Below are 26,706 nucleotides of genomic sequence, written 5' to 3' on the forward strand. Positions count from 1 at the left end.
AGTTCCCTTTTTTAAAAAATAGAAGTAGATTCTATTTTTAGAACCTTAAAAAAGGACAGCAATGGAAGCAAGGAAGAGCAAGGCTCTGAAGCCACAAGAGGGAATCCTCACTTGTGTCAGGACATGAGAGGCTAGAAGAATGGCCAAGGAAAAGAAGAAGCATGAGAAGCAAAAAAACACCCTGACTAGCCTTCCTATTAAATTATTTGAGTCCTAAATTTGTGTCATAGGTTGTCCTATTTTTTTTCTATAGGTAAAGCACAGGAAATATTGATTCTGGATCTGTTTTCTCAACACTGAAACTACGTTGCTTTGTTAATTTTGTGGTTTCATGTTCGGGTTTTGTTCTAGAGTATTGAAAATCAAGAAGAATTAAGAAATATGGGAGCAGCACTTAAAAAGCAACAAGAGACAGTCATCAAAGAAAGGAAGAAAACTGCAGAGAAAGAGGGAGAGCTTTTGAGAACTCAGGAGATATTGGCAGAAACTGAAGAGAAACTCAATGAAAAGGTGAATATTTTTCCAATTAATGAAAATACCTTCTCTCCCTTCCACCTTCCCTGTCGGGGGTTGGGGGGAGGGGGGGGTACTTTGAACAAATAAATATAGTCGAGCAAAACAAATTCCCATATAGGCCAAATCCCCCCCAAAATGTGCCATGCTGCTGCTTCCTCAGTCAATCCTCTCTGTCAGGAGGTAGACAATATATTTTATTATGTCCTTTGATTTATGTCCCATGATTGGTCATTGTTGTTCTGTGTTCTTAAGGTTTTTGTGGCTGTCTTTAAAGTATTATTGGGTTTTGGTTTTTGTGGGGCAATGAGGGTTAAGTGACGTCCCCAAGGTCACACAACTAGTAAGTGTCAAGTGTCTGTGCTTAGATTTGAACTCAGGTCCTCCTGAATCCAGGGCCAGTGCTTTATCCATTGCACCACCTAGCTGCCCCCAAGTATTATTGTTATTCTATAAATAATTCTCCTGGTTCTACTCACTTGACTGTACATCAGTTCATACAAATCTTCCTGGATTTCTCTAAACCGTCCCTATAATCATTGCTTTTTAAAAAAAAGATTTTATTCATTTTGAACTTACTTTCAAAAAGACAAAAATAACATTTCCATGTACACAGCTTAACATAAAGAAGATTCAATATAAAACCATGAAATTCTATTTCACAACTGTTTGCTTTTTTTTTGATAAACTATATAATAAATACTTCACCTCATTTTTAAAGCTACACGCTTTTCTGTGCTTCCTTTTAAAGTCTTCTTTCATTTTCTGCTGTATACTTTTTCTCACTCCCTCCCCATCCATACCATACATCTGTTCATCAGATCTTTTTCTGGAGATGGATAGCAACTTCCTTCACAGGTCCATTATAGTTGATTTGAATACTTATAATACTCAAAATGGCATAGTTTGAAGAACCATGTCATTTTATTTAGTCTTAGAACTGTTCCCGTGTACGGTTCCTCATTTTGCCATTCCCCAATTGAAGGGCTTCCCCTCAATTTCCATTTATTTGCCACCACAAAGAGAGCTGCTATGAATATTTTAGAACATATAAGTTCCTCTCCTTTTTCCCTAATCACCTTTGGGAAACAGACCTAATTGCTGGGTTAGGGTATTCACAGTTTTATAACTCTTTGAGCATAATTCCAGATGACTTTCCAAAATAGCTGGATAAGTTCACAGTTCCACCAACAGTAAATGAGTGTCCCAGTTTTTATACATTGTCTCCACTATTTGTTGCTTCCCCCTCTATCATTTTAGCTGATCTAATAAGTGTAAGATGATATTTCAAAGTTGTTTTATTATTTGATATAATCAAGTGGGTTTAAGCATCTCAGTATTCTTGGTCTAAATACCACTTGATCACAATGTATATAATCTTTGTAATATGTTGTAATTTTTTAGCTAGTATTTTATTTAGGATTTTTGCATCCATATTCATTCATTTAATTGGACTATGATCGTTTTTCTGTTTTTTCTCTTCTTATCAGTAGCATATTTGTTCATAAAAGGCGGTGGGTAGGACTCCTTCTTGACCTACTATTCCAAATAATATTAGAATTAGTTGATCTTTAAATGTCTGGTAGAATTCACTTGTAAATCCATCTGGTCCTGATTCTTTTTTAGGAAACTCATAGTCTGTTCAATTTCTTTTCCTAAAATAGCTTTATTTAGATATTCTGTTTCCTCTTCTGTTAATCTAGGCAGTTTGTATTTTTCTAAATTTTCCATTTCATTTAAAGTGTTAAATTTATTGGCATATAATTGGGCAAAATAGCTCCTTATAATAGTCTTGATTTCATCTTCATTAGTGGTATATTAACTTTTTTTTACTACTGGTGATTTGGTTTTTTTCTTTCTCTTTTTTAATCATATAAACCAATGGTTTATCTATTTTATTGTTTTTTCATAAAACCAACTCATAGTTTTATTTATTAATTCAATGAATTTCTTATACTCAATTTTATTCATCTCACCTTTAATTTTTGAGATTTCGAACTTGGTGTTTAATTGAGAGTTTTTGGTTCTTTTTCTAGTTTTTTTTAATTGCATACTCAATTCATTTGTCTGTTTTTTCTCTATTTTATTGATATAAGCATTTAGAAGTATAAATTTTCTTCTGATTACTGCTTTTGCTGCATCTAATAGGTTTTTATATGTTGTCTCATTATTGTCATTCTCTTTAATAAAATTATTGATGGTTTCCATGATTTATTCTTTAGCTCACTCATTCTCTAAGATTGGTTTTTTAATCTCCAATAGTTTTTTTGTTTGTTTGGTTTTGGTTTTTTTAGTGAGGCAGTTGGGGTTAAGTGACTTGCCCAGGGTCACACAGCTAGTAAGTGTTAAGTGTCTGAGGCTGGATTTGAACTCAGGTACTCCTGACTCCAGGGCCGGTGCTCTATCTACTGCGCCACCTAGCTGCCCCAATCTCCAATAGTTTTTAATCTGTATTTTCATTGCCCCTTATTGAATATAATTTTTATTGTATTGTGATATGAAAAGGATGGATTTAATACTTCAGTTTTTCTGCATTTAACTACAAAGTTTCTATGCTCACTGTATTCATTTCTTACAGTACAGTAGTATTGCATTTGTTTACCGTAACTTGTTTAGCCATTTTCCAATTGGGGGCCATCTCCCGCCCCCCCCCCCTCATTTTCCAAATCTTTGCTACTACAAAAAGAGCTGCCATGAATATTTTTTATAGATGGGTCTTATAACTAATCTGTTCCACTGATCAACCTCTCTTTCTTAGCCAGTGCCATATGATTTTGCAGGTAAATGCTTTGTAGTATAGTGTGAGATCTAGTGCTCTTAGGCTCCCCTCCCTCACTTTTTTCATTATTTCCCTTGACTTTTTTTTTTTTTTTTTTAGGGCAGTGGGGTTTAAGTGACTTGCCCAGGGTCACACAGCTAGTAAGTGTCTGAGGCTGGGTTTGAACTCAGGTCCTCCTGAATCCAAGGCTAGTGCCTTATCCACTGCACCACCTAGCTGCCCCCCGACTTTTTTTCTCCAGATGATTTTATTTTTTCTAGTTCTATAAAGTAATCCTTTGCTAACGTGATTGGTGTGGCTCTGAATAAATACATTTATTTAGATAACAGAGTGTTTTCTAGTTGTAGTCACATAATTCCAGTGTGTGTTGGTATTCCTGGACAGGAATCAGGAGGATCTGAGTTCAAATCCAGCCTCAGACACTTAACTAGCTAGGTGACCCTGGGAAAATCACTTTACCCTATTTGCCTCAGTTTCTTCTTCTATAAAATGAGTTGAAGAAAGAAATGTCAAACCCCTCCAGTATCTTTGCCAAGAAAACCTCAAATGGTGTCATGAAAAGTTGGACATGACTGAAACAACTCAACAACAGCAGCCCATTGAAGGCAGGAGCATCAGTAGAATAAGACAGATTTGGGAAGGGAACAGCTGGTTAAGCTGATGATACAAAGAGTGAGGAGGCAGCAAAAGGCAAAAATATTTTGGGGTGGGGGGAGGCACAGCTAGATGGCACAGTGGATAAAGCACTGGCCCTAGATTCGGAAGGACCTGAGTTCAAACCCAGCCTCAGACACTTGACACTTACCAGCTGTGTGATCCTAGACAAGTCACTTAATCCTCATTGCCACACCAAAAAAAAAAAAAAATTTCTGCTCTGAAAGAGTTTACATTCTAATGGTGGAGAGTTTGTAAACAACTAAACATATACACAATATATGGGAGACTCGAGAAGTAAGACCTCATGGAGAAGGTGGAATTTTAAGTCAGAAGGAAGCCAGAAAAACTAAAAGGCAGAGAAGAACAGGTAGAGCATTCCAGGTGTGGGGAACCACCAGGGCCCAGGCATAGCTGGCTGATAAGGGCAGAGTCCAACTGAAGCTTGCTTATTTATTTGTTTGTTTGTTTGTTTTGGGGTGGGGCACTGAGGGTTAAGTGACTTGCCCAGGGCCACACAGCTAGTAAGTGTCAAGTATCTGAGGCTGGACTTGAACTTGGGTCTTCCTGAATCCAGCGTTGGTGCTTTACCCACTGTGCCACGTACCTTCCCTGCAGTTTATTCTTGCACAGCCCTAAACCAGGCCAAGAACTTGCTGAGCTCAGGCCAAGGGGCAGCAGTCAGACTCTGCCCTGGGTCAGACCTCTTTGGGAGCACTGAATGCTTGCAGATCCCCACCCTGTTCCTGAGATTCTGGAATAACACAACCCTCAAAACCCCAAGAAAGAAGCAACAGGACAAGCTCAGACTTTGCCTACAGAAATGCTGTAGAGATAGAGAAGCAGAGTGGAAGTTAGCTTTGATTTTGCCTCTGGTGTTTTAATAAATGCCCAAGTACTTAGATATCTATTTATTTTATCTGTTACTTTAACATATTTTCCTAACTCATAAACTATCTGTGTCTATACATATGTATATACACGTACAAAGAGAGAAGAGATAGCAATGGGTATAAGCTATTAAGTCAGTGAGCACTAAAATAAAAGAGGACCTTCTCTTAACAACCTTGCATTCTATTAAGGGAAACAACATATTTAACACACACACACACACACACACACACACACACACACACAGAAAGAAATATTTTATCCACATACATAAGGGTTGTTATTGGTGGCAGTGGGGTTATGAGCTCTTTTAGTTCTCCTCTAAATAATCACTAAATACTGTTTATTAAGTTCTTGTTAATCCAGACACAGCAGCATAAAATAGTCCATTCCATTGCCTATTGAAAGTTTACCTTTTCAAAGCTATTTAAAGCATTTTTTTAAGACATAGGCACAGTGTTATATAAACCTAAAAACTTTCACCTTAATGTCCAGGAATAAGAAATGAATGTTTTTCTTTTTTTCCATCTTTCTTTTTCCTCTCGTATTCACTCCCATTTTTACTTTTCCTTATTGAGAAACAATCCCAATGACTGCTGCTCTGTTTGAGAGTTTACTAGTTTTACTTAAAAACCATGGGTTTTATAATTGTCTTAACTTCAAAAACACTTTTCTTTGAGAAAGTAAAAGTAAAATAAGAATCTTAATGAACACATTTCTGTTTTAAGATCCAAGAACTTGAAGAAAAAGAGGAGCAAATATTAAATGTTAGAAAAGAAGTTATTGAGGTTCAGGAGAAAGTAAATGAGATGGAGCAATTAAGGAACCAATTAAAATCCAAAACTTCCACTCTGGAGACAGTAGAAATGGAGAACTTGGAACTGGCTCAAAAACTCCAAGTGAGTCTGGAAGAAACAGCATCAATAACCAAGGAAATAAATGAACTGAAGAAGACACAAATGGCTCTCCAATTAGAGAAAGACCAACTTGAAGAAAATATCAGAGAAGTTTTAACTAAAGTAAGTATCACATTTTCCTCCACTTGGTAAATTTGTTTTTCATGTATTTTGACTTGCAGAACTTAAGACCCTGACTTCCAGTGCTTAGCTGAATGCCATGTGCACAGTAGGCACATAATGAATGTTTATTGATTGATTATATCACTGTGATTTCTAGGAAAGAAAAGAATGCCTTTCCCCAAACTTATGAAGGCAGGAAACTGCCTTCATAAGAAACAGTAACAATACTTACATATATATGTACACACACATGTATGTATATCAATATATGTGTGTATAATACATATTCTGTATAAATGTGCATAAATGTATAGATATGTGTTTTTATATATTTATATGTGTGCTTATTTATAAACATTCTCTTCCAATATTTCCCTGCTTTTCTGCCCTGAAGAAGGTGAGTTATGTTTAATTGTGTATTCTAAGATCTCAAATTCCTTTTAGCAACTTTTTCATTTTCAGTGTTGTGGTCATTCCATGTATTCAAACTAAAAGAATATATGTTTATTTCACTCTGTTTATTTCATTCCTCAACAATTCACAAAAATCTTGCCATATTTCTCTCATGTTCTTCATTTTTAAGAAATTAACATTAAATTAAATTATTGTCCAAAAAAAAATAGTTGTATTTTTTTTAAGTCATTCCCCAGTTAATGGCTGTTGCCCATTTATTTCCAGTTCTCTGCTAGTAATATTTTGGCATATTTTGGACCTTTTTTCTGTCTTTCAGGCAATTAGAGGGAGGAATCACTAGGACAGAAAGTATTCAGAGTTTAGTGAGTTCTTATATTGTTCAAAGTCAATATTCAAAATGGTTAGGACAATTCACAGTTCCACCAAAATGTTTGTACACCACTCTTCTCACAACCCTTCCAACAGTCCCACTTTTTTATGTATTAATTATTCTTTTATGAGACTCAAGTCATTCATTTTTAACTAAATGTTTTATTGATGCTATTGTTAAAATGTCTGTCAGTTCCCAAAGCATGCCAATACAACCATCCCTCCAAACAAGTGAATATAGTTAGCGATATAAATCAAAATATTGGTCATGTCTGTCAATATAATATCTCAGTTGGCAGTTATGGTCCACAACCTCCCTACCCAGAGATAGAAATTATACCAACCATGCAGCAATCCATTAAAATCATGATTAATCACGGCACTGATCAGTGTTCTGATCTTTCCTTCTTTTTCTTTTGCATTAATGTGGTCACTATATAATTGGTACTCCTGGTTCTGCTCCCTTAACTCCACATCATTTCCTACTAGACCTCCCAAATTTTCCTGAATTCTTCATAGTCTTCATTTCTCATCGTACAAAAATTTTATATTACTTTCACATACCACAGTTTGCACAGCCATTCAGAGCATTTGACAGGAAGTAATCTCATTGGATCAGAGTATATAATTTAGTGACATTTCCAGGATTATTCTAACTTATGTTACAGAAAGATAAACTAGTCTTTTAGAAAAGAGTCAGTAGCATTGATATACTGTTATTGTAAACATTTTCTTCGGATTTCCTCTATTAATAAAGGGTCTAGAAACACAAGAAGAACTAAAAATTGCTAAGATATATCTGAAGGAACACCAAGAGACAATTAATAAATTGAAAGAATACATCACAGAGAGGGCAGCTCAAGGGTTAAATGACCAAGAATATGTAGAGAAAGTCAATGCTGAACTTCAAGGAAAGGTAGGTTTGGTTTTTTGAGGGCTGAGTAAATGACTAACTGGGTTTGGAGTATGCTGCATTCGGCTTGTTGGGAAACATCATGAGCTTTTCCTAGATAGCTGTAAAACCTTTTAACTTTTTTTTTTTCATTTCTCAAAAGATTCAAGAACTTCAGGGAAAACAAGAGCAAGTTTTTAATATCAGAGAGGAAATCGCTGAATCCCAGGAAAAAGTGAATGAGATGGAACATTTGAAGGAGCAATTAAAATCCAAGGACTCTATCCTGCAGAGGATAGAGATAGAAAACCTGGAGCTGGCTCAAAAACTCCAGGCCAGTCTTGAAGAAACAACATCTGTATCTGATGAGAGAGATGAGTTGATAAAGACACTGATGGCTCATCAAGAAGAGAGCCATCAACTGAAACAAAACATAAGAGACCTTGAAGCTAAGGTAAATCTCACTGTCTAGTAAATATGTCCTTATAAGAACAAAGACATGTTAGCATAAAATTATTCTAAATATGTATTTGGATTTTCCCCTAATACCAAAGGGTCTGGAAACACAAGAAGAACTGAAAATTGCTCAGATGAATCTGAAGGAGCACCAAGAAACAATTGACAAACTCAAAGACTGTATTTCAGAGAAGACAGCTCAAGTGTCAGAGACTCAAGAAGCTCTAGAGAAAACTAATGCTGAACTGCAGAGAAGGGTAAGATTCTTCTTTTAGTAACAGGGTAACCAATGGGATTGTGAATAACATGTCTTAATCTTTTTGAGTAGCCCAGTGGATCTTTAAAACATAACTGTTTATGCTAAATTAGGTTTGTTTTTATTTTGTTTGCTTTTGAAAGAAGATTCAAGAACTTGAGGAGAAAAAGGAGCAAGTCTTTAATGTCAGAGAAGAAGTCACTGAATCTCAGGAAAAAGTGAATGAGGTAGAACATTTGAAGGAACAGTTAAAATCCAAAGATTCTACCCTGGAGAGGATGGAGATGGAAAACCTGGAGCTGGCTCAGAAACTCCAGGCCAGTGTTGAAGAAACAACATCTGTAACTGAGGAGAGAGATGCCTTGTCAAAGGCACAGGAAGCTCTTCACATAGAGAGAGACCAGCTGAAAGAAACCATAAGGGACCTTGTAGCTAAGGTAAGCATCACCTTGTCCTCTTTCATAAAACTATGGTTTTATGAGAAACTGGTATTCCAAAAAAGAGACAGAAGCACCCTTATAATCTTACTATAAATATTTTTCTTGGATCTTCCCTTTCTCCCCACCCCCAAAAGGATCTGGAAAGACAAGAAGAACTGAAAATTGCTCAGATGAACCTGAAGGAGCACCTAGAAACAATTGACAAACTAAAAGACTGTGTTTCAGAGAAGACAGCTCAAGTGTTAGAGACTCAAGAAGCTCTAGAGAAAACTAATGCTGAACTGCAGAAAAGGGTAAGTGTGTGTGTGTGTGTGTGTGTGTGTGTGTGTGTGTGTGTGTGTGTGTGTGTGTGAGAGAGAGAGACAGAGACAGAGAAAGAAAAAGAGAGACTGGGTGATAACCAATGAGGTCGTGAATGACATGTCTTAATGCCTTCCCAAACATAGCTATTTATACCAAATTAATATTTTTTTATATGAAACAAGATTCAAGAACTTCAGGAGAAAAAGGAGCAAGTTTTTAATGTCAGAGAAGAAGTCACTGAATCTCAGGAAAAAGTGAATGAGGTAGAACATTTGAAGGAACAGTTAAAATCCAAAGATTCTACCCTGGAGAGGATGGAGATGGAAAACCTGGAGAGAGACCAATTGAAAGAAACCATAAGGGACCTTGTAGCTAAGGTAAGCATCACCTTGTCCACTTTCATAAAACTGGTTTCATGAGAAACTGGTATTCCAAAAAAGAGACAGAAGCACCCATACAATATTTTTTTTTTTTTTGGCGAGGCAATTGGGGTTAAGTGACTTGCCCAGGGTCACACAGCTAGTAAGTGTCAAGTGTCTGAGGCCAGATTTGAACTTGGGTCCTCCTGACTCCAGGGCCAGTGCTCCATCTACTGCACCACCTAGCTGCCCCCATACAATCTTACTATAAATATTTTTCTTGGATCTTCCCTTTCTCCCCACCCCCAAAAGGATCTGGAAACACAAGAAGAACTGAAAATTGCTCAGATGAATCTGAAGGAGCACCAAGAAACAATTGACAAACTCAAAGACTGTATTTCAGAGAAGACAGCTCAAGTGTCAGAGACTCAAGAAGCTCTAGAGAAAACTAATGCTGAACTGCAGAGAAGGGTAGGATTCTTCTTTTAGTAACAGGGTAACCAATGGGATTGTGAATAACATGTCTTAATCTTTTTGAGTAGCCCAGTGGATCTTTAAAACATAACTGTTTATACTAAATTAGGTTTGTTTTTATTTTGTTTGTTTTTGAAACAAGATTCAAGAACTTGAGGAGAAAAAGGAGCAAGTCTTTAATGTCAGAGAAGAAGTCACTGAATCTCAGGAAAAAGTGAATGAGGTAGAACATTTGAAGGAACAGTTAAAATCCAAAGATTCTACCCTGGAGAGGATGGAGATGGAAAACCTGGAGCTGGCTCAGAAACTCCAGGCCAGTGTTGAAGAAACAACATCTGTAACTGAGGAGAGAGATGCCTTGTCAAAGGCACAGGAAGCTCTTCACATAGAGAGAGACCAGCTGAAAGAAACCATAAGGGACCTTGTAGCTAAGGTAAGCATCACCTTGTCCTCTTTCATAAAACTATGGTTTTATGAGAAACTGGTATTCCAAAAAAGAGACAGAAGCACCCTTATAATCTTACTATAAATATTTTTCTTGGATCTTCCCTTTCTCCCCACCCCCAAAAGGATCTGGAAAGACAAGAAGAACTGAAAATTGCTCAGATGAACCTGAAGGAGCACCAAGAGACAATTGACAAACTAAAAGACTGTGTTTCAGAGAAGACAGCTCAAGTGTCAGAGACCCAAGAAGCTCTAGAGAAAACTAATGCTGAACTGCAGAGAAGGGTAGGTTTCCTTTTTTTATTATTTGGTATTACAAATTTATTTCAATTTATGGGGGGAAAACCAAGCACTTCCATAACACAGTACAAAAAAAAGATGATTGCACATAAAACTGCAAATCTACCAAGTACAACTTGATATTCCTTCCAAATATACAACAAAGTTCTCATGTATATTCCTTTTTTCTTTTTTTCCTTTCCCCCCCCCTCTAGAGACGGCTACAATTAGATACATATAATGCAAAATTGTTCTATATATACAACATTTATCACTTCTTTCTCTACTCACAGATAGCATCTTTCTTCATATGTCTTTTATTTTTAATTTGTGTATTTAAAATAGTCAAAATGACTCAGTCATTCTTTTTTTTTTTTTTGTGAGGCAATTGGGGTTAAGTGACTTGCCCAGAGTCACACAGCTAGTAAGTGTTAAGTGTCTGATGCCTGATTTGAACTCAGGTCCTTCTGAATTCAGGGCCGGTGCTCTACCCACTGCACCACCTAGCTGCCCCTCAAAGTCATTCTTAACACAGTATTGCTTATAAAAAAAATTTTTTTAAACCAATATTGCTATTACTGTATAGTATGTTCTCTTGGTTCTACTCACTTCACCCATCATTTCATGCAAATTTTTCCATGCCTTTGTAAGATCATTGAGCTCATTTCTTATAGGACAGTGGTACTCCATCACAACCATTCCTCAATTGATGGGCATCCCTGCAATTTCCAGTTCTTTGCTACCACAAAGAGAGCTACCATAAACATCCCATTCACATTCAAAGTTGTAATGACTATTTATGGATTTCACCCCATCTTTTTACTCACTATTTTCTTCATCAGACTCTCTCTTACCATATCCCTATTCCCTTGTCTTCTCCCAACCTTCACTTCACCTACCTCTCCAAGAGTCTTCCCCCCCATCCTCTCCTCCCACCCCTGGACAGAGTTCAGAAAATAACAGTAAGGAGGACCTGAGGCCTAGGGCAATATTACCCTCAACTCAGTATTAAAATGTGATTATAATTATAAGCTACTAAAAAATTAAATTAATAAGCAAAGGAAAAAGAACCTTACCATGGACTCCTTGGGTGTAAAAGAAGATATGGATTCATATTCAAAGAAGATAAGTTTACCAAAAAAGCTACTCCCACCCTAAAGGGGATATCAAATGATCAAAAGTCCCAAAAAGAATTCTTGGAAGAACTTAAAAAGGAACCCAAGTGAGAGATCAAGGGAAAATGGGAAAATTAATTAATTAATTAAAAAATAATTTTTTTTTAAAGCAATCTAAGAAAATTATGAAAAGAAAGTTAGCCAAGGGCAGCTAGGTGGCACAATGGATAAAGCACAGGCCCTGGATTCAGGAGGACCTGAGGAGGTCAAAAGTAGTCTCAGACACTTGACACTTACTAGATGTGGGACCCTGCAAGTCACTTAACCCTCATTGCCTTGCCAAAAAAAAAAGCAAAAAGGAAGTTAGTTGGAAAAAGAGGTCCAAAATCTTAAGGAAGAAAATAACTCCTTGAAAACTGGAATTGAGCAAGAGGAATTAAATGACATTATAAGACCTGATGAAATAATAAAAGTAGAAAGAATAGAAGGGAATCTAAAACATCTTGTTAGGAAAACAACTGATCTGGAGAATAGATCAAGGAGAATCAATATAAGAGTTGTCAGATTACCTGAAAGTTATGATTTAAAAAAAGAAGAATCTAGACCAAATGTTACAAGAAATGATTAAGGACAATTGCCCTTGTGTTCTACAACAAGAGGGTAAAATAGAAATAGATAAAAATCTACTGTTCACCACCTGCAAGAGATCCTAGGAGGAAAACCTACAGGAATGGCATAGCCAAATTTCAAAACTCCCAGGTTAAGGAAAAAATATTGCAAGTAACAAGAAAAAAAAATTAAATTCTGCAAAAATACAGGTGGAATTTCAAAACCCTAGTAACCTCTACTCTAAGAGGTTATAGGTCTTGCACCATTATATTTCAAAGAGCAAAAATCCAGGGTTGCATCCAAGAATAATTTACCCAGCAAAGTTGAGTATAATCCTGAGTGCAAAAAAAAAAAAGTCATTTGGTGAACTGAAAGGCTTTCAGGTAATTGTAACAAAAAGACCAGACCTCAATGGAAAATTCTATATAAAAGATGCAGAAAAAATATATGTCAGACTTTAAAGACTAATTATAAGGCAGTCATTAATATCAAACTGTTTACTAATTATATATACCAAAATGTTCTTAAAACTGTCATATTTACTAAATTAGTTTGAAAGAAAGGTTGGGGTGATTCTAAAAATTTTAATTAGGTAGGAAAAAGTAAAAGGAAACAATTATACTATAAAAATGGGGCATGCATGAAAGGAAAAACTAATACAAAGGAAGCAGGTTGGGGATGGAGGGCTGGTAATATTGGAACCTGACTCATCTAGGTTGAAGAAGAGACAATGTGTACATCTGAAAGGGTGCAGAAATACTCTGAACATATAGAGAGATGAGAACTTGGGGGGGGGGAACAAGGTGAGAGTTTGGAGATGGAGAGGATGGGTGTTTGTGTGACTGGGTAACCACTGAGATTGTGAATAGAATGTCTTAGTCTTTTTGAGTAGCCCAGTGGGTCTTTCAGAACTTACCTGTTTATACTAAATTAGTGAAGGGGTTTTCTTTATTTGAAACAAGATTCATGAGCTTCAGGAGAAAAAGGAGCAAGTTTTTAATGTCAAAGAAGAAATCACTGAATCCCAGGAAAAAGTGAATGAGATGGAACATTTGAAGGAGCAATTAAAATCCAAGGACTCTATCCTGCAGAGGATAGAGATAGAAAACCTGGAGCTGGCTCAAAAACTCCAGGCCAGTCTTGAAGAAACAACATCTGTATCTGATGAGAGAGATGAGTTGATAAAGACACTGATTGCTCATCAAGAAGAGAGCCATCAACTGAAACAAAACATAAGAGACCTTGAAGCTAAGGTAAATCTCACTGTCTAGTAAATATGTCCTTATAAGAACAAAGACATGTTAGCATAAAATTATTCTAAATATGTATTTGGATTTTCCCCTAATACCAAAGGGTCTGGAAACACAAGAAGAACTGAAAATTGCTCAGATGAATCTGAAGGAGCACCAAGAAACAATTGACAAACTCAAAGACTGTATTTCAGAGAAGACAGCTCAAGTGTCAGAGACTCAAGAAGCTCTAGAGAAAACTAATGCTGAACTGCAGAGAAGGGTAAGATTCTTCTTTTAGTAACAGGGTAACCAATGGGATTGTGAATAACATGTCTTAATCTTTTTGAGTAGCCCAGTGGATCTTTAAAACATAACTGTTTATACTAAATTAGGTTTGTTTTTATTTTGTTTGTTTTTGAAACAAGATTCAAGAACTTGAGGAGAAAAAGGAGCAAGTCTTTAATGTCAGAGAAGAAGTCACTGAATCTCAGGAAAAAGTGAATGAGGTAGAACATTTGAAGGAACAGTTAAAATCCAAAGATTCTACCCTGGAGAGGATGGAGATGGAAAACCTGGAGCTGGCTCAGAAACTCCAGGCCAGTGTTGAAGAAACAACATCTGTAACTGAGGAGAGAGATGCCTTGTCAAAGGCACAGGAAGCTCTTCACATAGAGAGAGACCAGCTGAAAGAAACCATAAGGGACCTTGTAGCTAAGGTAAGCATCACCTTGTCCTCTTTCATAAAACTATGGTTTTATGAGAAACTGGTATTCCAAAAAAGAGACAGAAGCACCCTTATAATCTTACTATAAATATTTTTCTTGGATCTTCCCTTTCTCCCCACCCCCAAAAGGATCTGGAAAGACAAGAAGAACTGAAAATTGCTCAGATGAACCTGAAGGAGCACCAAGAGACAATTGACAAACTAAAAGACTGTGTTTCAGAGAAGACAGCTCAAGTGTCAGAGACCCAAGAAGCTCTAGAGAAAACTAATGCTGAACTGCAAGAAAAGGTGGGCTTGGGTTTTTGGTTTTTTAACAGGGCTAAATAAGTGACTAACTGGGTTCTGAATTTACTTCATTTACCTGGTTAGGAAGCATCATGGGCCTTTCCTAAAATAACTATTTAACTGCATCCTGAAATGACTACTTAAATTTTTTCTGTTTCTCACAAGATTCAAGAACTGCAAGCCAAACAAGAGCAAATGTTTAATGTTAGAGAAGAAATCAGTGAAGCTCAAGAAAAAATGAAGGAAATGGAACAATTGAAGGAACAATTAAAATCCAAAGATTCTGCCCTGGAGAGGATAAATTTGGAAAAGCTGGAGCTGTCTCAGAAACTCCAAGCCAGTCTTGAAAAGAAAACATCTCTAACTGAGGAGAGAGATGAATTAACAAAGACACAAGAGGCTCTTCACATAGAGAGGGACCAACTGAAAGAAACCATTAGAGACCTCATAGTTAAGGTAAGCATCACCATCTAGTTAATAGGTTCTTATTAGAACCAGGTCTAGGATAATGCTTTTGTAAATATAATCTTGGATCTTCCTTTAATACTAAAGGATCAAGAAACACAAGAAGAACTAAAATTTGCTGAGATGTGCCTGAAGGAGCACCAAGAGACAATCGATAAACTAAAAGAGTGCATATCAGAGAAGACGGCTCAAGTATCAAAGAGTCAAGAAGCTTTAGAGAAAACCAACGCAGAACTAAGGGAAAAGGTAGGTTTGAGAGTTTTGAGCTGCTAAAGTGTCTGAAGGGATTCTAAATAAAGTGCTTCAATATTATTGGAAAGCATAGTGGACCTTTCCAAAGTAAGCTTCATGATTAGTCTTAAAGGAGATTTGAACTTCTCCAGTACCTACACTAGAAGAACTATTTTATGTGTTTTGTAGTTACTTTGTATGGACTTCATTTCAGTTATTCCCTTTAGGATTTTCTTATTTCCATATAGAAAAGCTGCTAATTTTTTGTGGTTTGACTTTGTGAACTGCTATTTTGTTTAAGCTATTGTCTCACTTGGTTTCTTTGCTAATTCCCTAGGATTCTCTAAGTAAATTAACAAACGAGTCCTGCATCCTTGGCTGGAAAGCTCTACCTGGATGTCTTATAGTTATCTCAAGCTCAACACATTTGGAAACAGAGCTCCTTTCCCCCCTAAACTCATTCCTCCTCTTTTTCTTCCTCCTCGTTCTCCTCCAAATTAAAGTATATCTGTTGATATTGGCATGTTGAGATTATTTCCCAGGTTCACAATCTTGGAGTCATTTTTAACTCTTCTTCCTCACCCTCCCCACCTTCCATATCCAGTTAGTGAACAAGTTTTGACATTCTTCCTCTGTAGCACTTCTCATATCTGTTACCTTCTCTATCCTCTCACTGTAGCTTTGGGGTAGTAACAATGACCACTGCTTCTCCAAGTTGACTTTATTCCCGTAGTTGGAGTCTGTGTGTGTATCTTGTCCTTTTAGCTCTACTTTCTCATGCTTTTCTGAATTCTTCATATTCATCTTCCTTACATTTTAGTAAAGAATGTCATTACAGTCATCACATAGGTAATTTGCTTGTCCATTCCACATTTGTTGGACACACATTGCATTTCCAGTTCTTTTTTATTGCCAGTAGGTCTCTAAGGACATTTTAGTACATATAGGTCTTTTCTTAGTTATCAGTACTACCTTTCTCCTGAGAGATAATGTCCCAGTGTACCAGAAGCAAAATTTCTGTCGAAGGATATCTTGAATAAGTCCAAATTTATTTCCATGATCAACTAATTTTATTGCCATTGTATTTGTTATTACATTACATTTATAACAATTACAGTCTAGGGCTTGTCTATCTAGACTTTTTCACTGATCTACATACAATTTTGATAACTTCAGCTGAAGTCTGTTAGTACCATGCCACTTTTTTCCCATAGAGCATGATATTCCTGAAATTTTTTCCCTCTAAATCAGTATTGTCTAATTCTATAAAATATCTTTTTGATCATTTCATTGCTGAAGCCCTAAAACTGTATTGTAATTTAGGTAGTATTGCCCTTTTTATTTTATTGACACAGAATCATATTTTTCTTTGAGTCTTTTTGCCTCTTCTATCTCTTCCCTAGTTGGGAATTTTTTTTTCCACCACCTATAATTTTGAAAGCTATAACCCTTTTTTCCTCCTGATTTTTTTGAGGATCAAATGAGATCATTTATTTAGTCTGCATTCAATTTCCTTTTAGTGAACATTCCAGTTGTCTTAGTCATTATATATATATTGTCTCTTCCACTTATTTTGTTCTGTGTCCATTCATATGGCTCCTTCCACATTTCTCTAAATTTCTCATTCATTATAATCCAGTGTGACTTTTTGTATTTAGATGCAACTGATGACTGATAAATTAAAAGAGGATCTGTCAGAAAAGGAAGCTCAGATCCTCTGTATTCAAGGAAATCTAGAGAAAACACATAATGAATTGCAACAAAAGGTAAGAGCTACGTGTTGAGGCTTAGTATAGACTAAGTTTCTGTGGGCTACCTTTTAAAAGTGTTAGGAAAATTACCCCTACATACCCATACCATTTAAATTCCTTTTTTTTTTTTAAATCTTTGTTTAAAGACCCTAAAGCTTCAAGAAACAGAAGAGGTGCTTCTTAGTATGAGAAGAGAGGTGAATGAGACTAAGCTACAAAGACAATCGCTAGGCCATTTGGAGGAACAATTAAAGAACATGAATCACACACTGTCCGTGGCACAGAGAGAGAAACTGGACTTGACTCAGAAACTTGATTCAAGTCTTAGTAAAATGAACACTGTCATCAAGGAAAGAGATGCCCTGAAAGAGACAGAGAAGTCTCTCCAAACAGAAATAAACCAATTGAAAGAAAGTCTAAAGAAGAGCAGAGTAGCGGTAAGAAGGCTTTTGCCCTGTTGATAAACTATTGTTGGCTACACACAAATGATGGGTTGTTCCAGCTGTAGAGGGGAGCTGTGAACAGAGGCTTTCAGAAGGGAGCTGAGAGTGGGGAGACCATACTGGTTTCATTTGATCCTCACAACCTTGTAAGATGGTCAAGGCAACTCTCATCTCTTTTTGCAAATGAAAAAAAAAAATGATGCCTAGTGTAAGTGAGTAGCCCCTGGTCATAGAGCTGTTGGGCCTATGGCTAGATTCCTGGCTTCTCACTCCAAGTCCAGTGTACCTCATGTGTAAAGTGCAAAGTTCTATTGATGTGCATGATAGCAGGACAGTAATGAAGTCAATAAATTAGTTTTAGTAAACATTTATTAAGTGCCTGCTATGAGTAGGAATTACTATTGAATTATGTTACACTGTTCATATCCTTATTGTTGTACTTTCTTTGAACCTCCAAGTCACTCTCCCTCCTTCCAGAATGACTTCAGTACCCGTGATATATAATAGTTCTCTCTGACCCAACATCTGCCATCTTTCTTGGTGAATTCTCTATTCATCTTGATGATTCTTCTAGCATTCTGACCCCCATGTCCAAACATGTGTTGTTGGACAAATCCACCTCAGGGATCCCCTGGCACTTGAAACATTTCCTTTTTTTTTTTTTCTCAATCTTAATAGTATCTTATTTTTTCCCAGTTACATGTAAAGATAGTTTTCAATGTTTTTATAAGATTTTTAGTTCCAAACTTTTTTCCCTCTCTTCCTTCCCTCCCCTGTCCCCAAGACAAAAAGTAATCTGATATAGGTTTATATATGTACAATCACATTAAACATATTTCTGCATTAATCACGTTGTGAAAGAAGAATCAGAATAAGAGGGGAAAACCTCAAGAAACAAAACTAAAAAAAAAAAAGTAGAAATGGTATGGTTCAATCTGCATTCAGATTCCACAGTTCCTTTTTCTTGATATGGAGAACATTTTCCACCATGAGTCCTTTGGAATTGTCTTGGATCATTGTATTGCTAAGAAGAATCAAGTCTATCACAGTAGATCATCACACAATGGTGTTGTTACAGTGTACAATGTTCTCCTGGTTCTGCTCACTGCACTCAGCATCAGTCTACTTAAGTCTTTCTGGGTTTTTCTGAAATCTGCCTGCTCATCATGTCTTACAGCACAATAGTATTCCCTTACATTCACATACCACTTTTTCAGCCATTCCCTAATTGATGGGCATTCCCTTGATTTCCAATTCTTTGCTACCACAAAGAGAGCTGCTATAAATACTGTTGTACATGTGGGTCTTTTTCCCTTTTTTTGTGATCTCTTTGGGATATAGACCTAGTAATGGTATTACTACATCAAAGGGTATGCACAGTTTGATTGCCCTTTGGGCATAGTTCCAAACTGCTTTCCAGAATGACTGGATCAGTTCAGAACTCCACCAACAATGCATTAGTAAATATAACATTTCTAAGACTTAAAACCCCAACCTGGCCCAGGTACCTACTTCCCTGTTTCTGACATCTTCCTAGGTACTCAGCTCTGAAATTTCAGAGTCCTCTTTAATAGCCATATCTGTCACCCCTCACTTCTAAACAACTTCCAAGTCCTATCAGTTTGTCTCCACAACATCTCATATTTCTCTCCCACTTTTACAGGGCCTCCTGGAATCCTGCCCTGCCCTTGTCTCTTCTCACCTGGAATATTGCGATAGCCCCCAACTCGTCTCCCTCCCTAATATTTCTTCTACTCCTCTGTCCATCTTTTACTTCAGTATTTGAATTTATCTGCAAATTCATCAACATAGGCACACTCCCTCCTGTATCTGTAGCATTATACAGATGTGTCTGTGGATACATCAGTGCAGATACTCCCTCCAATGGGGCAGATCACAGTCCATGCTTTCCCAGCTTGTCTGATTCTTGGACATATCCTCTCATAAATGCTCTAGAGAGGATACCCATCATGTGGAAATGTCCAGGGTATTTCACACAGCAACATTGATCTTCCTAATCTATAAATCTGATCATATCAGTCAAAATAGGTGGTTTCCTCTCACTGCCTTGGTTTTTTAAGGTCTTCCATTAGACTATAGGTTATTTTTCAAGACTTGATTCAAACCACTCCCCTTTATACACTGTACATTTGAAACAAACTAGACTGTTACCTATTTTCTAATTTCCTTCTATTCTCTGCCTCATCTTTCTTCCTTCAGTCGGCTCCAATCAGATAAGGGTCACTTCCTCTAAAAGGCCTTTTCTGATCTCTCCAGACTGAAGGTGATCTGTCTATCCCTCACGTTTCTCATCCATCAGATGAGATATTTGTAAAGTGCTTTGCGCAGTGCCTGACAAGTAATTCTTTATATATAGCCTGTCTACAACTATACCAAGAAATATTTATATTTATATTTATAATATTTATAACCACAAAATCAGGCAACTTAGCTATATGTAAATGCATGGATTTCTACTAATTTTTTCCCAAGAACTTCAGCTATTGGCAGAGATTGGGAATAATTGGGAATGATCAGGTTTAATTTTTTTTTCTATTTTGTATAACTCCAAAACAAGGGTCCATTTTCGATTCATTTACTGGGAGGACTTGTTCACATATTGACACAATGCACAAATAGGATTTATCATTCATTCATTCCTGAAATTTTTACCCACAGGACCAAGAGAAGCCGAAAGAGCTGATAAACATTGAAGCAAACACAGAAGAGGAAATCAAACAACATCCTATTGAAAGTCTTAAAGAAAAGTACTTAAAGATAAACGTAAGAGCCAATTTAAATTACTAAGACAATACTTTCCACCTGAGTGACTTTAGTTTTTCTCTGAAGGGGTAAATACAGAAGCTTAAAATATAGTCTAAGAGAGTAGTATCAAATCCAAATAGAAATGGATCCCTGCAGCTGAATATTGTCATTAAGAAACCAAATACACATTAAGCTTACCTATGTTGTGTTGTTATTGTTTAATCATTTTTCATTCGTGTCTAACTCTGTGACCCAATTTGGGTTTTTCTGGGCTAAGATGCTGAGTTTTCCATTTCCTTCTCCAGCTCACTTTATAGATAAGGAAATGAGGCAAACAGGGTGAATTGACTTGCCCTCTGTCCACTGCAGTCACTTAGCTGCCACTATCTGCGTTATAGTTAGTGTATTTTTATTTATTTCATTAAATTGTTTCCAGTTATTTTAATATGATTTAAGCTTCAGGAGGCTGCAGTTTTGACACCTGTGGTCTAAGAGGTATCCATATACATTAATGAATGCTGTCATTTAATTTTAAGCTATTTTTGAGCAAATGAAAGTGAAGAAAAATGTTGGACTACCATCTCATTGGTCATTTAGTGCTGTTGTTTAGCAAATGATCTTTTGCTATAGTGTAGTGATTAATATGAAACGTTTAAATCTATGATTTTGCTAGACTTTTTATTATTAGTTGCTTTTAAACTATGGGTTTATAGACAACAAACATGGACCATGTGTAAGCAAACAGTTTTAAACTAAAATGAAATATGATAAAATTCATGATTTATTTAGGCACATTCGTATTCTCTCCTTTGTGACTTTACATGCATGTGTAATAATTTTAGAAATAGAACATCCTTCCTCATCCATCTAATCCATTGAAGTCTCTCTCAATGCAGAAGTCCTTTCTGTAACAGTTGATGATTATCCTAGCCTTCCTTTGGCTAAGTATTTCAGTAACAGAAAATTGCCTGCCTCAGGAGCCTGCATTCCCTTGTTAGACAGTGCTCTCCTATTAGTGATTTCTTCCTTTTGCTGAGCCAAAAACTGCTTTCCTGTGATTTGCTAGTCCTGCCCTCTTAAATCTAACTCCTCTCCCATATGTTACACCTTCAAGTATTTGATAACAGGTAATTCTATTCTGCTCAGTCTTATCAGGGAAGCCAGACAACCCTAATTCCCTCAAGAAGAACCAGAGAACTCTGGCTAGTAGAAGGTGGTTAGCTTTACATTTGGAGCCTGATCTGGTATCAAATTGGGCCCTTTGCTTTTTGGAGGACCCCTTTTAATTTTAGAGAACCCTGGACTGTTAAGATCTTTGAGAAATTTGACCATTTTTCTTTTAGGGTAGTGTTATAAGTGTTTCCTCACAAGTCAGTTCCATTAGTATAGTTTTGTTTTGTTTTTGTTTTTTGTGGGGCAATGAGGGTTAAGTGACTTGCCCAGGGTCACACAGCTAGTAAGTGTCAAGTGTCTGAGGCTGGATTTGAACTCAGGTCCTCCTGAATTCAAGGCCAGTGCTTTATCCACTGCACCACCTTGCTGCCCCCATCAGTATAGTTTTGAAAACTTCACTTGTTGATTGTTTAACTGGTTCTGTGTAGAATTATTGATACATTCTGTATCACCAAGTCCTATAGAAGGACTGATATCAAATTTAATGTGAGAAATCTGGACTCATTAGACTACTACTGTATAGTAGAAATGCTCATATTATTCTTTGGTACTTAAACCAACCTATACTTCTTGCCTAGGAACTGGCCTAAGCTGTTTGTATATTTGCTTTATACCTTGATAGTAAAAATTTCTTTGCAAAAACTAGAATTAAAAAAAAACATAGCACCAAGACCCAATACTCCAGAGGTAATCTAAATAGTATAGAGTACAGTGAGACTATTTATTCCTTGTATACCTGTCTCTGAAGTCCACAGTTATGTTGGCTCAGCTTTGTTTTAAGTATCCCCCATACACTCTTGGCTTGCTTGGAGCTCATGGTTAATTAAAACCTTCAAACTGCTTTCATTAAACTGAACCAGGCCAGGTATTCTCCATCCTCTATTGTATTATCATTCATTTCACTATATTCTCCTTCCTGGCTGATAGTCCACCATATTCCCCAAGGCTGTCATGAGATGGTCAAAATCTTTGCTGAAAAGACCCACTTTAGTAATTTCCTAATTTAGTAGTTTAGTTTACTAACCCAGTAAACTCGTTACATAGATTAGTTTGTTTTAAAAAAAATAGGATATTCTAAACTACATGTGTTTACACATCTATTCTGAAAGTATCTATTTACCCAAATAAAGTCCTCTGCCTTATTAGACCCTTGTCAGTAAAAGTAAAGATGTTTTCACTATTTCATCAGTCTTACATCTGCCACCAGCAACATACTTGGTCCAGTAACCAAGTCAGAAGACAAATTACCTTAGGAAATAAAAGGAAATTTATTAACCAGTGTTAAATTTTTGGCCATGAGAGATATCTATTGAGTTTGTATTTATTTGCATCCAACCGTTTTCTTTTCCAAAATTTTGTTTGTTGGTTCAAAAATAGGAACAGTTTTATAATAACTTATCTCCTGCAGAAAGACTTAAAACCTAGTGTTTATAAAGCTCTTCTTCGTGGTATTTGATTGAAATAAATGCATGTCTTAACTAAGTGATTCTAATTTTCTTTAGGAACTTCTGAGGAAATACACTTTGATGAAAAATCGCTGTGGGTTCCTGAGCAGAGTTTCCCTTGACTTGAAAAGGGCATTTGAAAGCCAAAATGAGCTCCAGGTCAAAGTTCAAGCATGCCTTCCTCAGCAAACAAAAGCTGTTGGGAAACTTCTTGGTAGCAACTGGATCTGTAATAATGATCTCCACTCAAGTAGCATGTGCATACTGAAAAAACTCGAGGTATACGCTTTGATTTTTTTTAATGTCCTCTATGTGTCAGGGTTTTTTTGTTCTTTTGTTTTGTTTTTTGTTTTTTGGTGAGGCAAGTGTCTGAGGTCGGATTTGAACTCATGTCCTCCTGAATCCAGGGCTGGTGCTTTATTCACTGCGCCACCTAGCTGCCCCTTATGTGTCAGTTTTGTAATAAATGAGGCTATGTTTTAGAGTGGGCGACCCATTCACTACTATGAAAACTTTTGTCATCAGTGCTTCCTCTTCTAGATGTTCACTACCTATCCATTTTCTAGAATATGTTCTAGCCTTTTGCTAGTTCACTTTCTGGCTGATAGTTTTCAGGCTCCACTCTTTTCACCTTTTTTGAAAATCAAAATAGTATTTGCCTTTCTCAAAACCCACATTTCTCCCCATCCTGTTCTCCCTGATCTTTCAGAGTTTGCTGATTGGCCCAGCATTTACCACCTTCAGCTCTCTTGGAATTCAAAGATGTCTGGGCCAGGTGAATTGGCCCATCTATACCTGTTAGATGCTCTAATCTGTATCTGCCTTTTTATTCTGCCTTGTCCAGTCCATAAATCTACTTGGCTTTCATTTGTCATCCCACACAATTCCAGCAGCAGCAGTTTTCCTGAGTCTTATGAAAAGCCCTTTATGTCGTTCTGAGCTTTCTTCAACCTTAGATTATTGCAGGCTTCAATATTATTCTGCAGAGTTTTTTCAGTCCTTCCTAATGCCAAGTGTTTTCCCTCTGTGATTATCTCTAATTTGTCCTATTGATATCTTGTTTCTGCATACAGGGTGTCGAAAAAATCTTAGTTTTAATATTTTAAAATTAATGTGACTTTTAGGGAGAATACCCTGTAGTCATTTTCATGTTGTAGGTTGTGAACTCTTTGAAGGCAAGGGCTGGTTTTTTTGTGTATCTTTTTATCCCTAGGGCTTGGCATACAGGGGTAGCTCAATATGTATGTTGCAGTCATCCTTCCTTACCAACACTTACTTCAGTTTTCTTTACATATCTTTTTTTTAGTTGTTGATTTAGTTACTTTTTAGTTCAATATCACTTGAAACAATTCATCTTTTTTCTTAATAGAATTGTTTTGGTTTTTGTCTTCCAAATTTCTTTTATGTAGGCTTACCATCCGTGAGGGGATAGTTTTTCAGAATTTTATAACAAGACTATCCTTTCTCCAAATCCTTAAAATCTGCTCTCCCCAAATCTAGGTTGCATGTCAACTATTCCTAGCTTTACTCTCCTAAATAACCAATTCTGAGATGGGATAATCCAATCTCTCCTAAATAGGTCTCCATGATTTCCACCTCAGCAACCAGGGTTTTTTTGTTTTGTTTTGTTTTGTTTTGTGGAGAGTCAGATCCAGAATAATAGTCTCCCCCTGTTGATTCTTCTACCCAACAAAACATCCTCGTTCTTATAAAAATGTGACAGTGAAATGACAAAGTAGGAAACAAGAAGAGGGACTAGACCCAAGATTTCATCACTGTGGGGAGACTCAACCAAGGAAGGTTGGCACCTTCTGTACAATTTATATCCTTTGCCTAGAGTGGTGGTGACAAACTCAGAGAAACAGGAACCACTAATCCATACATAAGGATGCCTGCAGACCCCATAATGACTTGTTTTTTTAAGTGTAACCTAGAACACTGAGAGGTTATGTGACTGTCACACAGCCGCTATCACTCAAGTAGGATTTGAACCCAACTCTTCCTGATTCTGAGGCCAACACTGTTTCCTCTCAATATAGGATCTGAAGATAAATAAAAGATGCTTCCATTCCATGCCAGATTTGTTTTTGATTTCCTAACTTCCTCATCTGTTTCTACATTCTTCTCAGGTGATATGTGGTGTCTTCCCCCATGTTCTCCACTCTCTTCCCCTCGAACTGGTTTATCTTCTTGATATAGAATGCCACTCTGCCCGCTCCTTTCCCCACCTCTTTACCTAGTTCTTTTAAATAAGGAATAACCGTCCCAGAACTGTGATCCAGTCATGGCTCCCGTCGTTAGCTTGGAGGTCAGCTTCAGATCCTTGCATTAAAATGTCTCATTTACCAGGTTTGTTAGCTGTGTGTTTGTCTACTTTGTCAAGACATCTGAGGTCGTGGGTTTTACAGCTGGTTCCTTTCCCAGATTTTGCCTTTTGGGTGTTCCTGGAGCTCTCTACTGCTATTCTTCTTCCTAGCCTGTTTCTACTCTGTATGTCATCTTGCATGCTTCTCTTACATAGGTGGTTTTCTCCTTCCTTGTCAGTTTAAAGTCATTTTGATTAAATGTGTAAGACTCATCTAGACCAATACATTCTTTCCAGCCTTTATTAGGGGCATTCAGTCACTGGTTAGAAGCCAGTCATTCATATATTTTAAGCCATGTCACAAAAGATATTAGCTGTTCACCTACCCAATCTGCCCTTCTCTTCAGGAGCTTTTGCTTTCAATTTGTAGTGGTGATAAAAACAGTTTGTGCCAAGGTCTTTAGTTTCTTGACCTCTTGGGGAATACCTTTTGGTCTTATATATTTCTGCTAATTGCCTGCCTATTTTGGATACTGAACCCTTTATCTGAAGAATTTTATACAAAGATTTTTTTTCCCTAATCAATTGCTTCCCTTCTCATCCTAGATATGTTAATTTTGTTTTTACAAAAGAGTTTTAATTTCATGTAATCAAAATTATCTCTTTTGCCTTAGAAAAGTTATTCTCCCTTCATTCCTTCCTTTTTTCATTATTTACCTTGAAATTCTAGATCTTCTGTTTCTCCAAATGAACTGTTATTATTTTTATCAAGTTCTTTAAAGGAACCCTTTGGTAATTCAACTGGTATAGCATTAAAATTATAAATTAACTTTAGTAGTATTTCCATTTTCATTATATTGGCACCAGCCAGCCAGGAGCAGTGAATATTCTTCTAGTTAAGTTGTTCTCTATTTAATTAACCATTTTGTATAGAGCACAGGGCCTGGAGTCGGGAAGACTCATCTTCCTTGGATTCAAATCCTGCCTCAGACACTTACCACCTATGTGACCCTGAGCAAGTCACTTCATCCTGTTTGCCTCAGTTCCCTCATCTGTGAAATGAGCTGGAGAAGGAAATTGCAAAACCACTCCAGTATCTTTGCCAAGAAAACCCCAAACGGGGTCACAAAAATTAACCAACAGAATTGAATCTGTACAGGTGTTGAGGAATATCTATATAGGCATTGAGGATGATTTGGTAGAATGGCTCCCAAATATTCTGATTCAATTTTTGTTGTAATTCTGAATAAGATTTCCCTTTCTATTACTGATTAGATGGAAATGCTATTGACAGCAGTAATAGAAAGACTTCATAATCCTTTTTTTTTTTTTTTTAGTGAGGCAGTTGGGGTTAAGTGACTTGCCCAGGGTCACAAAGCTAGTAAGTGTCAAGTGTCTGAGACCGGATTTGAACTCAGGTACTCCTGACTCCAGGGCCGGTGCTCTATCCACTGCGCCACCTAGCTGCCCCAGACTTCATAGTCTTTAGCAGTAGTTTCTATATTCCTCTAGCAGTACCATTTGTGCCAAGAGGAATCAATGGAAATAGGTTTCATCCAGACTGGCAGGTCCCCTGTCATATCGTAGTTATGTGCTCCAAGAAGACAAAAGACCTCTCTT

General features: G+C 36.8%; 1 protein-coding gene across 1 annotated transcript in view; it reads left to right on the forward strand.

Annotated features, from left to right (window-relative positions):
• The window catches only part of CENPE (centromere protein E), an 88,811-nt gene that overhangs the window by 44,814 nt on the left and 17,291 nt on the right, over positions 1-26,706 (forward strand). The window contains exons 26-46 of the mRNA XM_043972729.1: positions 352-510; positions 5,566-5,856; positions 7,397-7,555; positions 7,695-7,985; positions 8,086-8,244; positions 8,387-8,680; positions 8,818-8,976; positions 9,169-9,363; positions 9,658-9,816; positions 9,962-10,252; positions 10,390-10,548; positions 13,229-13,519; positions 13,620-13,778; positions 13,924-14,214; positions 14,352-14,510; positions 14,673-14,963; positions 15,060-15,218; positions 16,862-16,969; positions 17,101-17,391; positions 20,077-20,181; positions 22,839-23,060. Coding sequence (XP_043828664.1) covers positions 352-510; positions 5,566-5,856; positions 7,397-7,555; positions 7,695-7,985; positions 8,086-8,244; positions 8,387-8,680; positions 8,818-8,976; positions 9,169-9,363; positions 9,658-9,816; positions 9,962-10,252; positions 10,390-10,548; positions 13,229-13,519; positions 13,620-13,778; positions 13,924-14,214; positions 14,352-14,510; positions 14,673-14,963; positions 15,060-15,218; positions 16,862-16,969; positions 17,101-17,391; positions 20,077-20,181; positions 22,839-23,060 — 4,392 coding nt within the window. The remainder of the gene's footprint in view (positions 1-351; positions 511-5,565; positions 5,857-7,396; positions 7,556-7,694; positions 7,986-8,085; positions 8,245-8,386; positions 8,681-8,817; positions 8,977-9,168; positions 9,364-9,657; positions 9,817-9,961; positions 10,253-10,389; positions 10,549-13,228; positions 13,520-13,619; positions 13,779-13,923; positions 14,215-14,351; positions 14,511-14,672; positions 14,964-15,059; positions 15,219-16,861; positions 16,970-17,100; positions 17,392-20,076; positions 20,182-22,838; positions 23,061-26,706) is intronic.

The sequence above is a fragment of the Dromiciops gliroides genome, chromosome 6 (genome assembly GCF_019393635.1).
Source record: "Dromiciops gliroides isolate mDroGli1 chromosome 6, mDroGli1.pri, whole genome shotgun sequence".
NCBI lineage: Eukaryota > Metazoa > Chordata > Mammalia > Microbiotheria > Microbiotheriidae > Dromiciops > Dromiciops gliroides.